This window comes from Pagrus major, chromosome 17 (genome assembly GCF_040436345.1).
Source record: "Pagrus major chromosome 17, Pma_NU_1.0".
NCBI classification, from domain to species: domain Eukaryota; kingdom Metazoa; phylum Chordata; class Actinopteri; order Spariformes; family Sparidae; genus Pagrus; species Pagrus major.
In genome coordinates, this window is record NC_133231.1 from 13376945 (window position 1) to 13393673 (window position 16729).

Genomic DNA, 16729 nt, shown 5'->3' on the forward strand with positions numbered 1-16729 from the left:
TCCTGTCCACCAGCCATCCTCACCAAAGCAGAAAGCAGAAAATGTGTCTCTCATGCATAATAATAAAGTGTAGTGTCTAGTCATCTTATAATACAATGCCAAGTCAGAATAAAACAATTAGCTGCTCTGAAGCTTTCTGTTATGAAGTTCAACTACTTCACAGATCATTTCATGTTATCTTGGCATGACAGATGTTTTTGCCAGAAACTTGTAGCCAGCTCCTTTTGGAGAAAACAACACGACTGGCGGCGAGGGTTGTATCTCATCACGGGGATCCAGAAATCTTAGCAGTGTTCCTGATCAGTTTGTACTGATGACAAACAAAAAAATCTGACTGTCGGTCATAATGTAGCCCTGCCCTGTGCTGCACTGCTCGTGGCTTTGTTTTAACTGTCTGAATAACAGCTACCATACAGACCATAGCCTGATAATGTAACACATATGTCTTAGAGACACACACAGAATCCTTATATCTTGTTGTAGTCAGGAAGTTGCACACAAAAAAAAGACTCCAAAACACTTTATTGTGTTACAAATAAAGATAAAATATGTACATTCATAAAGTCATTAAATTATTACTGTAGTTAGAAATTAAATGAACGAGTGGGAAAAGTTTTAAAATCGCGTTTGAAAGCAGCTACAAAGAAAAGAAGACTGAACCCTGAAGCCAACATCGAAGCCCTCGTGGCCTCTCAGTGACTGCAGCCAGAGCAGAGTGTACTTCTGTTGGATGGCTCGGGAGCAGTGGGAGTGTATCAGAATAGACACAAGATTAAAAAGAAAAACATAAAACATCTAAAACAAAAATATATTTCTTTGTGATCGCCTTAGTGAAGAAACGATAAAATCAAATAAAGGATTAAGCTCATTAAAACAGGCTTAATGTAACAATTTAAAACTAATTAGGAAGGCTTAAAAAGTAAACACGTATAAATGTGTGGAAATCTGCAGTTTTTTAAGGTTGAAATAGACATTTGTTCCACTTATTCCTTAAGACTGTCTTCACTTCTTTGAGGTTTTCTCCAACACCCAGTCAATGACCTACAACAACAGAAAATAACATTAAGCAGGTTCAGTTTAGGAGCACAAAACCAAGTGGAGAACCACTGGTGTTCGGTGGCGTTACCTGTTTGACGTTGCTGCTGGCTGCCTTCTTCATCTCGTCATGGAGACCCCGAGATGTCTTCAGATCCTGGGGTCAAGCAACAGAAGAGCAGGATCACTCATACTGACAAAGTGAGATTCTTTGGTACAAATCAAATATTTTAGGTCACAGGGAACTGCGGATGATGATTTAAGTAGAAGAGAGAACAGGAAAAAGTGTACAGTATATAAGATCATGTAGTCAGCTAGCACATTCAGCATTAAGTACATTTGTCCTCCACGGTGTTTCAGAGGGAAATAATGTACTTGACAGCTATAGTTACTAGATTGAATTTTTTTACATTTTACATAGAAAACATACGAGTTGTAATAGATTTTAGATTTTCCCCACAATTAATATAAGTGAATTCAACAGACCACTGATGCACCACAGGAATAAATGATATTCAAGCAAAACAAGTTGATTGTCATCCATTTGTCAACGTTTTCCTAATGTATTATTTATGACCATTTTAGTGTTGTCAAAAATGTGGATATAGCTTACATAGCTTCTGAATATTTGAAACAGTTTCAATACTCATTTTCTTGATACACCAGTACCAGCTGAGCTTTCTCGCTCTCTCTCCTCTCTGACAATGAGCTGACACACTATTTTCAAAGGCCTTATCTAAAGAGGATTAAAAATGTTTTTGAATAAGTTAGATGTTTATTATTTACTACAGTTTTTCTGCTGTATTCTGCTACTAGGCAAAAGAAGAAAAGTCGTATCTCATTGTCATGTTATAGCCTTATGTTTCTTATCCTCTCCATAGTGGTGAATGGATATTCTTCAAAGTATCAAAGTATTATATAAAAGTGATGTCAACACTAGACTTTTTCATGACTTTTGATTAACTTTATTTGTTGTCTTTTTATCCATTTCCCTTTTCCTTTCCTTTCCATCTTCATTTTCTTTCACTTATTTAGTTTTATCATCATCATGTGGGAGCTCTTGTTCAGTTTGTTCTGTTTAGAATAAGGTGCTCTTATGTTTCCTTATAACCTTCTTTGTCTTTACGGTTTGTTAAAACTTGAACCAAAAAAGATGTATTATAACATATATTATATATATATTAAGAAATGTGTTTTTCTTAAAAAGGTTTTATTGCAGTTGGCCAGCATGAAAAAGTTTGCAAAGAAATCACAGCTCGTTCAGCCCGTCTTGCTCGGGTAAAAAAAGACAGACCCTCCCAGGTGCATGCTGGGTTTATATATAAACCTGAGATGCCTGCAGTGCTGCCCAGTTCTTCCAAAACAAAAAAGTAGGAAAAGAAATAAAGAAAACATCTCGATTACAACACTCAAAGGAAACTATATATAACTCCTACATTACCCAACAGCTCCTCCTCGAACAGTTATAACATCAAAATATACAATAACGCATCAGTAATCATGATCAAATTATATAATATACACAGTATACTACACTCTGGAAAGAGCATAACAAGTACTTGAGTACATTGCTGATAATATTTATGTATCTGAAGGCAATTCTTTACATTCTACAAATGTACTTTACATTGTTGTTTTCCTATGTTTACTTAAGTAAATTATCTGAATACTTCTGCTGGCAAGTTTTCCCTCATTGTTTATTTCAATCAAACAACAACACCTGATTACAATTTACAAGGCGGCACAAGAGGAAAATCGATGACAATGTGGGTACTGGCAGAAATAGCTAATCATACAACAAAAGGTGTCTTCAAACTGCTGTTATTATCCTGCTAATTTGCTGCAAGGATCTGTGACAAAACACAACATATGGTCCAAACATTGCAGTACAAAACCTGGATGCATGGAAGCATACAAATAAAGAAAGAGAGGATGGCGCTGACTGTGTGTGGGCAGTAAAAAGACTAACCTTGAGGTAGAATTTGGAAATATCAAAGAGTCTTTTGCTGCAGGCCTCAAAGCACTCATGCTCGGCACAGATCCCGTGCTGTTTGAGTGTTTTAGCTACCACCTCCAGCAGCATCTGAGGACACACAAGACAGACACAAACACAATGTCATATTAGCACGATTGTCAAAACATTAAATGTAGTTGTTCTTATTCCCACCTGATGCAAACTTGGTTCAGAGAAACTAATTTTAGCAAGGCTCCTTTTTTTAAGGACAAGATGTCAAAATGTCTCGACTTTGGGGGACGTCCTTGCACAGAACTGCACGCCTTTACATTCACAGTATGAGCAGGTAGAAACATACAAATATTTTACTGATAGCGTCAACAGGGAAAAGACATTCCTGAAATAAATAGATCTGCCTTTAATCTTGTCACAGCGACTGTTCTGAGGAAACACCATAAATTATTGTGAGGAATCATCTGTGCCACTCTGTCTCATGAGGAGCAGAAAGCAGCTTTTAATCTCTGTCCCGAATAAACTGCTATCATTATTTCTGAATAGGACCAACTGTTCTTTCCTATACTTGGGTCTGGATGATAAGCCTGTTTGCATAGTAATCACAAATCAGAACAAGTCAAGGTCGGGATGCAGATTGTGAACTGTGCGTGGGACAGAAGAAATGGTGTGAAGGTGTGTGTGTGTGTGTGTGTGTGTGTGTGAGCACTTGAGCACGTATCCACGTATGAGCTGCTGTCATTGCACACACTAAGTCGAAGAGGAGTGTGAAAAGTGTGTGTGTGTGTGTGTGGAGGCAGGCAGCAGGTGATATGGTAATCGTAGAGTTGCTGAAGTGCTCCTGCCATGACATTATAATTCAGCCCACATATTCACGGTGATCACATGCAAAACGTAAAACATTTATCTTTACTGGAGCTGTTGCATAACTCTCTGTCTGCCACTGGGTCCAGTTTGTGGTGAATAAGGGAATTTTAGTAGAAAGGTAAAAGATTTTTTTTTTTTTTTATTCACTGCTAAATAAGTGAATATTATAGGAATATTTTTTTCGTGGCTCCAGCCTCTGCTTCTTTTGCTTTTGTTTTTACTCACCAAAGTAGCTGAGATCTTGTTTAAACATGGCAACAGGGGCCGCAACTAAGGATTATTGATTAATTTGCCAATTATTTTCCTAGTTGATCGACTGTTCAATCGATGTCTGTAAATGTCAAAAAATACTCATTAAAATTTAGCAGCACTGAAAGTGACATCTTCAAATCCCTTATTTTGTCCAACCAGCAGTCCAAAACCCCAAACCTCTTCATCTACCATCATAAATGACAAGGAAAAGCAGTAAATCCTTACATTAAAGAAGCTGGAACCAGCAAATGGTTGATATTTTTGCTTGAAAAATGACTGAAAATATTAATTATCAAAATAGTTGGCAGTTCATTTTCTTTCCCTTGCCTGATCGACTAATTATTGCAGGTCTAGAGGTGACATCGGTAAAAATCTTGCAACATCTTGTTTCCAAGAAGTCAACAATAACTGTTCTCCATTCTTCCTGTGAACCTCTGTGTGAACGGCAACATACTAAAATTGCTAAAAGGAAAGTTATATTTATTCATTTTTTTACTTTTCACCATTTTAAAAGCTTGAATGTCAAAATCAATAATAGTAGGTTTGCATCCCTTTAAAAATAAGACACACACACGCGCGCGCGCGCACACGCACACACACACACACACACACACACACACACACACACACACACACACACACACACACACACACACACACTCACTCTGTTGTGTTTCTGGGAGCGTGACTCTTTGGCAGCTTTGTCCTCTGTTTGTCCATCATGTGTCTTCTGCGGCGGAGCTTTAACTTTGTCAGCAGTCAGAAGAGTTGCCAAACCTGTATAGCACCGTCAGGAAAATGAACAATGAGGCATTACCATCATGGCAGTACAAATCCTTACCATATGACTGATAGGAACAACATATAACAAATGAGAATATTCATAATAATCACCAATATAAAAATGGTCCTATGATCTCCTGTAAAGAATTGCTCGCTGCAGTCTAAAGTAATTTATTTTGTATTTGTATTCTGTGTTTTAACTAAGCCTTTAGAAGTTTTCACCTAATACATTTGAAGGGTTTGAAGTATTAAAAATTGGAATTAGCTTATAAACATATTTATAATATCCTTTCTAAAAAAGAAAAAAAGGATCTATCTAAAGTATGTTGTTTCATCTTGCATTCCATCATTTGCAAATCCACTCCGATATGAGAGGATTTGTAATGTAATGTGGTAATTGGATAGCTTAATTGGCAGCTTGTTGGTGCCATAATCACACTCAGAAGAACTTTCATGCCTTTAGATTAATTCAATAAATAATTTGTGAAAATCATCACGGAAACCCAGTTTATTATTATATATGATGATACAGATTTGTATTGAGAAGAGTTGACGGATAATTGCTAGGTTCAAGCCCCGTCTCCACACACATATTAATCTTTGATAAATTCAGCGACATAGAGGAGACCATTTGACAGGAGCGGGGACATACTGTCTTCCATCCAGTTTAGGTTATCTAGATGTTGATTTTGATTTTGTTATACCTGGTGCATTCCCAGGATTAGTTTGGCGCAGAAAAATTAAGCTGATGATTTCTTTAACGTTAAAATGTATAATGTGCATAAGTGCCAATTTTGAAATTCAACTACAACAGAATGAGTGTTGTTTCGAACATTAATGCTGTGCAATGTAAAGCAGTATCACCAGTCCCTCTCATTTAAAGTTGAGTATTTTTTTGTTGTACCTGAGGATGTCCGTCTTGCTGCTGATGAGGATGCAGGGCTGTTGGAGGAGGAGGTGGACTGAGATCTGCTCGGCTGTTTTCGTAGAGACCTGACGGCGGGGTGTGTCCCACTGCTGCCACTGCTCTGAGAACAGAGGGAGTCGCTGCTCTCTGACTTCACCAGCCTGGATCAGACAAACACAGAAAGACATAAACATGCTGAACAGATGACGACATTCCACAACCCTAAGATCTACCCAGCCATCCACTCATCAATGTATCCATCCACTCAAACGCTTTCTTGTTGCTCACCAGGAGCAACATATGCTACCACCGTACCTCTTGCGAGGATGACCTCCGATAACGTCCGTGTCCCACGACCTGCGCTTGAGTCGTGCTACATCAGCGTTCTGCAAAGTCTCTCCATCGGGAACACTTCCTGGTTCTGACATCACAGCAGGGGAGGGGGCGGGGCTGAGGGCGAAGGGGAGGGCACAGGGCTCCTTGGAGCAGGTGGTTTGGGTCTCGTAGCGAATGAGACGGGACTGGAGTTTCACAAAAGCCTGGTCCCGGTCCAAGGACTGCTGGTTGTCTAGACAGAACCTAGATGAACACATTTAATTAATTAAAAATTGAAAACTGTAAAGACGTAATGGAGACTGATGTGGCTGAGCTTCTCTGATCATAATACATTTTTTATATCTGCCTTCAGTGTATAATACCAGCTACTGTAGCTCTTTGTATAGTTTATAGAAACTTACTCTATGCCATGGTAATGTGATGCTGAGGCTTTGTTGAAGGGCATCTGGCTGACTCTCCCGGGAGAGAGGTCTGGTGACAACTGAAACACATTACTACTGTATAACAGAGAGAGAAGAGAAACAAATAAACAGTCTGTCAGACAATAAATCAGTCTCTTCATTAAAACACAAATTTCACTAATTAAAGCACACACAGTTCGGCCTGACAGAATTATTAGCACTAAGTGATGACTGCTCTGTTCGAGAATAATGTTTGGTTGAACCAGACTCAATCATTTTTCTAAAAGGTTGTGAGCTCACTGTAGCCGTCTGATGATCATAATCAAATCCTCATTACGGCCTCATTAACCGTTTGTCATTGAGAAATATCCTACAACAACACAGATGCTGTTTAACTGACTAGAGTATGTGTCTTTTGTCTATGTTAATTTTTTAAAAAGAAGAACAACAGTTAGCCTATTTTGTGTGCCTAATGACTAGTTTTTCTTTTTGCTGGTTTCGTCACAACCTTAGTATAAGATTCAGTCAGTTCTGACTTTGGAAATCCAGACAAGTGATATCTAAAGTTTCATAACAAAGTGCTACTCAGCAAGTAAAACATGAGTGAACCCACCCTCTATTGATAGTCAGTGGTTGTAGCTCCGCAGTAGGCAGGCCATCAGATGTGAAGTGTTTCAGAAGCTCTTTGGCGTCCAGCAAAGCAGCAGAGCCCTTTTGACTGTCTTTAGGACCCAGCAGACTGTCGCTGGAGCCTGGACCTAACAGGCCAAATCTAAGACACACAAAATGCACTGCAGGTCAAACAAAGCACATTAAGAACACAGAGTTTCATGTGTCTGTTTAAATCTCATTTACCTCCTCTTCTGTCGTCTCCTCTGCAGGTTCTCGATGTTGTGGAGGACGCTCCTCTCAGGCCAGTCAGACTGCAGGTGGGTAACGGTCTTAAAACCTACAATGACATAACAACAAGGCTGAGCTGGTTAGAGATGTCGTTCCCGCTGGTTAACATGGAAATTCCCTTCAAGCAAGAACCAGCATCTCTGAATGTGGGTCTCACATGAAACATTTTGTTTGTCCGCGAGGATTGAAAATATGACCAAATGTTGAAAGGAATCACGGTCTTCTTCTTTTTCAAAACAGTTTGAAGAACAAGTTAATTTCCATAGAAACTGCAGTCACATAGCATTTCATAGTATGAAGTAACTTCAGTCACAAAGGTACACTCAGCCTTCGAGTCTGAATAGAGAGATTGTGTATATTAGGCTTTACTTGTTCGATAGGGACATGCCTAAAAATACCAAGCAACTGCTTAGCTGTTATACTGTTTGACACTGCTTGATCCCTTAGCTGGAGCTCACAGTAGTCTTTAAGTGCTGATAGATTACTTACAGCATCTTAAAGTATATAGAGTTTTGCTCTGCCAAGAAAAATCTGTAAAACATTATGGTGCACAGGCACAGGCAACAGGGGCACTATGTACGGTATGATGTACTGTAGTGGTGAAATATAACTAAGTACATTCACTCAAGAACTGTATAAAGTAGAAATTGGAGGTACTTGTACTTTACCTGATTATTTGAATTTTTAGCAACTTTATATTTCTACTCCACTACATTCAAGAGGCAAATACCTACTATCAGCTATAGTTACATTTCAGATAACTCTTGTTATCCAGTAAAAACAATATACTGTATCTCCTTTTGGTGATTTTTAATTTTAATTAAGTGTTCCTATTTGGGTTAAGAAAATGTTCCTGCTTCTTAAGCTATATAAACAATTTAAAAACCCTCTTGGATTGGCTAAAATGGATCATCACAAAGCTTAAAACTGTTTTTATGAGCACATGAAAAGTTGACTTTTTGGAGATATGTGGTTCACAAAGGACAGTGACTCAACAAGACATAATGATCTTATAGATTATTACATCTATAAACTACCCAACAGTGTATAAAGTAGTTAAAATGAGCTCAACCTTAAAACATCTACAGTGGTAAAATACAACACACATCACCACCACCACCATTGTTCTGCAGAATGACTACTTTTACTTTTAATACATTCAGTAAATTGCTGATAATACACTTATTAAGTAATGCTTGAATACTACTTTTAATTAAATGAAGGCTCTGGATATAAGACCTGTTTCATTAACTCTCTCTTTCAAAAAATGACTAAAACAAGAACTGCTGACTCTTTCTTAGATGTTATTTTATTGTGGCTGTTTTTGTAATACCTGTTTGTTTTTGTTTATTTTTTGGTGCTATGGGTGTGTGATAATTTTGTTTTTGTTTCCACTGTGGGCTGCTGCTGTTTACAGTTTCGTGTGTAGAGTCAGTTAACTTGTTTTCTGATATTTGTAATCAGCTTGTATTTGTGTTCTCGTGTTTTGTTTGCACTATGCAATTTTAGATTGTTGTCTTTTTGTTTAGCTTGTTTGTGCAGAGATCCCAGAAAGAGTAGCCCCCGCTCTGTGGAACAGGGATCTAAAAAAATGATTAAAAAACAAACAATGCTTCTCCTACCAATGACAGACTGCAAGAGTTATCCCTACTTTCACTTGAGCCAAAACACTGAATTCTTGGCAGACAGAAACCTGAACAGATAAAATCTCAGCATCCGAAATATGATCATTCTACACTTTTCTTGTGTTTGGACAGGAAGATTGTATGTTATCTCAAGAAGGACAAAAATGTAATGAAACTGTATACAGCAGGTTCACTGCTGAGATGCACAGCAATGGCCTGAGGTGGTAAAGTGCGTAATAAGAAGAGACTGAAGCTCTCCGCCAGCTAGAGCAACACAAAGTCATTCACACCTTAAGGCGATGCAGACACTAGATTGCTGGAGCTGTTTATTGCTGAAGACAACATTCCAGTCTCCAGAGCAGAAAGTGGGATTATGGAAAAAATAACCTGATTTCCACCTTGTGCAATATATGTTTCTGCATGTGTACCACCTATCATCACTTCTGACTGGCTAACGTCTTGCAAAATTCAAGTTCATACTTATGTGAGGTCATGGAGAGCTAAATGCATGTAAATGGTACAGAACATGAAATTGGGAGGAAAGCCACTATATGGACTTAGACACAATTAGACAAGTGGTACTTTTGCTGGTAAAGTTGTTTGTGTTGATTTGTTTCTGTCATATCTAATGCAATAACACTTTAATTGCAAAATAAACATTATCAAAGACAATGTTGTGCAGAAACTCCAAAAATAATTGGCAAATAAAGTCACAACATTAACAACATGAAAATTATTTGACATGCAGGTTTATTAGCCCCACAGCTACGTCTTTAAAACCGGCACCAGCCTCACTGTGCACATTTAGCTATGGCTGCAGGCTGGGACTCGTTTTATTGCTCACGATTTATATGTGTATTATTAACTGGCATTGTTTCCTCAAACTGGCATCCTATGAATGTGCGTGAGGTGAATACTGATGCACTCCTGCATGACAATTCACAGGCACACTGCTTTTCACGCTGTGTCTATCTTTAGATTGGCTGAAAGGCCAATTAATACCTGTAAATCTTAAAATCATTACAATAACCTTTTTACGTGCATAACTATCATCATAGAAGTCCCCAGTATGATATAGTCAGGGCCAGAATTTAGAAGTTTAATACATACAAGTTATCTAGAAGCAAGTTTTCTACTTTTCGTCTAATAAGTGAAAGAACTCGCAAAATATCAGGAAAAAGAATATTTTTACAACTAAATTCCTTCCTAAACAGAAAAAAGAGCAGCAGTGGTCAGTTCTTTTTGGATCTTCCCTCAAATGTTGTCCATATCTTACAAATTACACCTTTAACACATATACAATCGATTCAGCTGTTTTAAAAGGGTCTGACAACAAGGCTAACGAAGAGGGTAACCATAATAACTCTTCTGAGTTGCAATAATGGCAGTTTCCCCAGTTTTCCCAGTCAGCCAACATGGTGTAAATGTAGCATTTCCAAACAGGCATTACATGAATGGAGTATAAGACTGATCACGAGTAATAATCAATGATGCTTCAAACTCCAAAAATTGTGAAAATACTGTTAGATTGTTTTCTGGTCTCTTTCTTACCTGAGTTCTTGGTGGCCATGCCCTCCTGCCCGTCTGTCAGACAGGAGGCAGCAGAGGGCAGAGTGGAGTCAATCATCTTTAGATATTGTTCCCTGGCCAGACTCAGAATGACCTTCAAGTCATTTACAGGTATTGAGGTTGAGGCTGATGTTTCTTCTTTCTGTCCTGGACACAGAAACAGAGGCTGGTTTTCATTTTGGCAACATCAGTATCAATGCTCTTGTTACTTGAAAGGTGGGTTGTTGATTCTCCTGTAAAACAGGAGACTATTCTTTAAATTAGTTTTGTTTCAAAGCAGCACTGGGTAATGACACATAGACATAGTCCCACAGACATAAATATGGCTGGGCAAAAAACCTAATGTAGGTAATTTGATTAATACAATGTTATTTATTATTGGTATATTTGGTAAATTAATCTATTCATCCAGGCTGGCATATGTGGATCGCTTTAAGGCATTTACCTCCTTACTGAGGTAAAGTTAACAAGGACATTGGTTAGGTAGCAGTTATGCAACATTAGTAATCTAAACCATCCTGAGAGAATCTCAATGTATTCATTATGACCTGTTGGGAAGAAGTAACAAAAAAGTGTTTCTCACTGGATTAACTTCCTTACAATTACAGATAGTTTTGCATTTCTTCACTACACTACAAGTTTCAATTTCTCACTTCTTGTGTTGAGAACATTTCCCTCTTTTGACTACAATAAACTCAAAAGATTCTTTGTATAGAAACAGATTAAGTTCCTCTCTGGCAGAGCCACAGATGATGAAGAAGCAGTTGCATTTTTACATTAAAATCTTGGAACAGCAAACCCTCTTAAACTCTCTCTCTGGACATTTGAACAGGGGGCAAGTTGGGCATGTGAAGGGTAAAAGCACATTTTCATGTAGTGGTTTATTAAGAAAAAAAAGGAAAGTCCATTTCTATCTGTTGAGTAACATCGCTTTGTAACTTTTGAGCTGGAAAAGTTACTAGATGTTTTCACAAGTAATTTTAACATTTGTCAGCAGAAGTGACATGGGTGTGATGGGGCAATTAAAAAAGTTTCACATTAAATAAGAAATGGTGGAGAGTTAGATATCCAGTGAAATTGAAAGTGAGAGGAATGATAAATGAAGTCCTTGGCATGCACATGCATCAGCTTGCATACGTATCAGGCAGACTGATTACAGGCTGTAAGACAAAGGAGAGAGACCCACGATATTGCACGCACACACTGCACATAATCTGAAAAACTTCCAACAGTACTTCCAACTTTTGCAATTTAGAAGGACATGCCTTGTCCCAATTTCGAGTCAGAATATATTGAGTTGAATTTCATTAAGGCCCGTGGTCTGTCAGGACTCTTCATTCTGCTCATGGCCTTTTCAAAGAACAGCCCTATTGCTTTTCCTCAACTCTGAAGAATTTCACTCCACTTCCTTTAATCTGGCTCTGCTCCACTGGTGTTTCACTATCTGCCTGCCAAGGGGACATTATGTGTGTCTGTAAAGTAATGATATTTTAACAGACTTTCTATGCAGCAGCCTGTGCTGAGGGCTGGAGGGAGCTGAGAGTTCAAACTGACGACAATCCAGGAAGCTTCGAGTGGTCCCGACAGGTGATACATCTCTTTGTATTTGGCTTTGGCTCCGGCTCAGGAATGAATACATATCTTAGAGACTGACATTTATTTTCAACACTGGGGACTTTTCAGGCTTTTTCTTTATACCGCCAGGTGACTAAAGAAAGCGGACAAGTACAGTCAGTAATTACATTACAGCAACACACCGTTGGTCTGGCATTACTATTTACATATCAATGTATATATCAAAGAAATTGTTTTTTGATTACGACAGTATCACATACCATGTATTATGTTATAAATGTAAGAGCTGCAAGTAAAGACTATTTTCATTATTGACTAAAATACCAATTATTTTACTTATTATTTTACTTAATTGTCTTCTCTATAAAATGTGATTTCTTGTTTTATTCAGTGAACATAACAAAACCCAAAGAATCTACAGCTACATAAAACAGAGAAAAGCAGCATATTTTCACATTTGAGAAGCTGGAACCAACAAATGTTTGGCATTTTGAAATGAAATCAATTACCAAAATAGCTGTCTGGTTTTTTTTGTAGATTGACTGAACAATTAATTGTTTTTGAAGAGATAAGCCATGAAGCGCATGGCATGATCTGTTCTTCCATCGATGACACTGTAAATTCTACAGTATGTATTTTCGATGTAATTTGATTGACATATCTTATACGAGTGTAACAATCCGTCAATCAATGCATCAATTCAGCAAGCAACATTCCAATATCATCAATGTAAAGGGAAAACAGTGATCTATGTCATTGTCTTTAAGACTGTGTAACCGTTTCCTTCCAAACACACATCCTCCCAACATTCAAACAATATACGATATACTAACAATTGTTATCTGCTGTTATGGTCAAAAGCATCAATATAATATATTGTGATGAAACTTGTGATTTACAACCTTAATATCTCAATGATCTCAAGGTTGGTTGCCTTGGTTATTATATATACATGAGCATGAAGGCAAGGAAATCAACGACATGCAAATGCAACCATTATTTGCAGAGACTATATGTTCATCACCTCCTTTTTCGTTACAGAACTATATTTGTTTACATTACAGGTGTGCTTTTATTGTAGTACTTACTGAGATATTCTTTGAGTACCAGTGTCTGGACCTGGGTCACCTTCCTCTCTCTCTTCAGGAGGCCGTCTCCTTGGAAACAGGGCAGAGGGCTGAGGATGTTGTCTACAGTACCTGGTTAAATAGAGAGAAGCAATGACAGGAAAAAAAAGAGAGAAAATGATTAGATCATTTGCAAACCTCACTGTGTACTGTCTGGAGTAGACCTTGTAGAACATTTTGATATATATATATGTATTTATAGGCGTGATGAATTAAATGTGTAACCTCTTAGTTGGAAAGACAGATTTGATTGAAACCAACCAGAAACCTTGTGCTGCTACAAGACACAAAGGTTTATTGAGTATTTCATGCTTTTGTTGAAGTACAACAACCCTCAGGTGTGCATTTTAAGACTTTCATTTTTAATGAAAACAGTGCTGTGTTCATGCTGTGTCACGGCAGCAGTTGGGGCACCTTTTAGAGTCTTGCTCTGCATTTAAAAGTATTTCAAAAATGTCTCCTGAAGGTTGCATAAAATGTTAACAACAGCAAGAACTCTCAAGAGGAAACAGCATAGTGGGTCTCTTGAATATCATATAAAGCTCAAGAACAATGAAGGACTTTCATCAGGAAAAAATCTTTAAGGGAGCAAAACAAACAAAAGTGTGAGCGTCAAATATCTGTCCTTCTAGTCAATCAACCAAGGTTTTTATTTCAACCATCCAGTTCATCCTCCATACTTCTATACATTCTCTCAATTCCTCAGCACCTTTCCTCCTTTCTTATCTCGCTCTGACTTCATCTGTCCCTTCAATACCTTATCCTCACTCCTTTCTTCTTGAATTAATTGCCCTTGTTTCAGTGACAAACACAAGAAACAGAACAGTCGAACCTTTTCAGTGCTACAAGACAGGAGGAAGAAGAAACAGTGAAGAAGAAGTAGCAAAATGGAGACATGCAGCCCTGTTTTTGTAATACAGGTCGATGCCTGATGAAAAAGGCCAACCTCTAGACTTCTGTCGATGAAGCCGGGGGGCTTCTACTTCAATCAAGCTGAGGAGCTGCTTTAAAAAGGGAAAGGGCACTTGAGGGGCTTTTCTTTACAAAATGTCAGAAAACAAATTACTGCTAGATGTTTCCAAACCTAAAAATGTTGATATAAAGGTGCTCTTTAAAATTGATTTGATTACAGTGCGATACTGGTTCTCAAACTGTGAGGCAGAGAGAAAGAAATTAGGAAAATATAGTGTTTCAGGGGCAAGGGTCAAGAACAACAGGAAGTTTGTTTAGTTTGGTCCACTGATTTGGTCCAAACTAAACGAATGATGGTCAGTGGTAACCCAATCCTTTGCATTACAACTTGTACTTCTTATCTGAGTCATAACTCGGTTAAATCTGAACAGAGACAACACACACTTATTTTTAGATTAAGTGTGACTAACATTTCCGAGAATAAAGTCATCTCTAATGTCCCTCACAAATAAACATCCTTAAATCACTTAGAAACTGTAGGGAAAATATGCTCCTTATAAGTCCAAAACTTGATTCAGAAGTTTTCTTTCTCATCAAAGTAATGCAGAGAAAATTACATGGACGGATTCACACTGCAAATAGGAATTGCCAATAGCTAATTCAGCTAATTGTTACAATAGAAGTTTTTATTTTATTTTTATCTCAGCAGAAAAGTCCCATTGAAGTACAATATCTCATCGCCAGGGAGTCCTGGACAAGTTGGGAGCAGAAATGTCTTGCCAAAATGTTTTAAAGGAAAAAATCATCACAACAAAAAACATAAAATAAACATCATATTTCCTGTTAAAACCCCCTTAAGTGTTTATGGAAAGCTGAATTATTTACCAGTAACCCAAATCCAAGTAAGACAAAGAATAATAGAAATTTTGTCTGAGGGAACCCCTTCAGTAAAACTTTGTGATAAAAACTAGACTGAGTTAGCTAAAGGCGTCAGTGAATATCTTTCTCACTCTTGGGTTTACCAAATTTCAACAAAAACACTCACAGTGACACTGAATAACACACTCAGAAACATACATACACACGACAACATAATATACCTGATGATGACAGAGACTTCTCCCTCAGCAACCCAGAGACGGTTGCCATGGCAGCCCCTCCATTGATTTGATTGTCTGAGTGCAACATCCTGACCCTGCAGGCTCCACACCTGACGTCGTCCGAGCCCTGGACCAAGAGGAAGTAGTGAGCGCTCTCACCTTTCACCTCTACGTCCGGCACTACAGGGTACAGACAGAAGGAAAGAGATTACATCCAGAGTTAATCTTGACAAAGAGGAATTTCACTCTTTCATATTTTATTTCATAAAACTTGTTTTAATATAAAAAGGTCAGCAGCACACTGTACCCATTTCTTCCTTTGCTTTACTGCTGCGATTGAAAATTCATTTTACCTTTTATATTGTGACAAATGCATCAATATATTTCTACTTAATATATCAAACTCTACAAAATCATTGGTCAAGCATTTTGTATACTTAATCCCTGCTGTCCAGTTTTATATTAGTTATATTAATCTTGTCTCTTAAAGGCACTGGCTAAGATCTGGAGTTGGTCCCCAGGCATGAATGTTGCTAATTGCTTCCTCGGGATGGGTTAAATGCAAAGTACCAATGTCATATGTTGTACATTGTAAGTTATGTTATCAATTAAAGATTCTTCTTCTTAAAAGGATTTGAACATAAAGTCTTACCAGGTAAGGACTTTGGTTTCTTGGCTATCGACTCTCTCCAGCGCTGAGAGCTGAGCTGGCTGGCTGGGGGCTGGGAGATGGGGGTGATTATACAGGAGAGGCTAAACAATGCTCCAACCTGGAGACAGAAACACAGCAGATAAACATAAACATACACAGACAGTCTCTACGAATCACATAGTGCATCTTCTGTATAACCTTTTCACATGTGACTGTGGACTAAAGTAAACAGCAGAAATCTAAGCTTGAACAGAATTTATTTATATCATTGGAAATTACAAAGTTCCATGGCTACCGTTTTAAGTGTTTCTACGTATACGAGCACAGCTTAGGGGCAGATACCTTTCCACGCAGTGACCTCAGCTGGTCCAACAGTAGTTTAGCTTTCATTGATTTCCCAGACACGCTTCTTTTTGTTGGTGGTGAAGGAACAATACAATATTGTGGAGTAGGTGCTACCAACCAACTTTTGAGACAGGGGGCTGCAATAGAAATGTTAGATAATGCAGCCTCTACTGTTATTTAACCATGTACCTAAGGTAAGTCTATTAGATATGGATAAAGAATCAAAGGCGTTTGCATCTAGGTAAAACTACATGTTATCAATATATTTAAGTTTTCACATACGGTCTATCTACTTCACACACGTGGGACCATTCAATTGTGGATGAAGGTACAGTACTATACACATGAGGTCACTTTAATCCTAAGAAACACACTGA

General features: G+C 38.0%; 1 protein-coding gene across 2 annotated transcripts in view; it reads right to left on the bottom strand.

The window, feature by feature from the left end:
* Positions 1–505: 505 nt before the first annotated feature.
* Positions 506–16729, bottom strand: part of mtbp (MDM2 binding protein) — a 30623-nt gene continuing 14399 nt past the window's right edge. Inside the window, exons 10-23 of one of the 2 annotated variants that reach the window (XM_073485620.1) lie at positions 16350–16416; positions 16008–16125; positions 15356–15535; positions 13305–13415; positions 10624–10788; positions 7403–7496; positions 7161–7319; positions 6548–6643; positions 6126–6389; positions 5808–5971; positions 4785–4897; positions 3005–3118; positions 1127–1192; positions 506–1041 (exon numbers count right to left, since the gene is read on the bottom strand). In XM_073485620.1, the coding sequence (XP_073341721.1) occupies positions 1003–1041; positions 1127–1192; positions 3005–3118; positions 4785–4897; positions 5808–5971; positions 6126–6389; positions 6548–6643; positions 7161–7319; positions 7403–7496; positions 10624–10788; positions 13305–13415; positions 15356–15535; positions 16008–16125; positions 16350–16416 (1750 nt within the window). In that variant the 3' untranslated portion in view covers positions 506–1002. The remainder of the gene's footprint in view (positions 1042–1126; positions 1193–3004; positions 3119–4784; positions 4898–5807; positions 5972–6125; positions 6390–6547; positions 6644–7160; positions 7320–7402; positions 7497–10623; positions 10789–13304; positions 13416–15355; positions 15536–16007; positions 16126–16349; positions 16417–16729) is intronic. The other variant, XM_073485621.1, reaches the window with a different exon arrangement.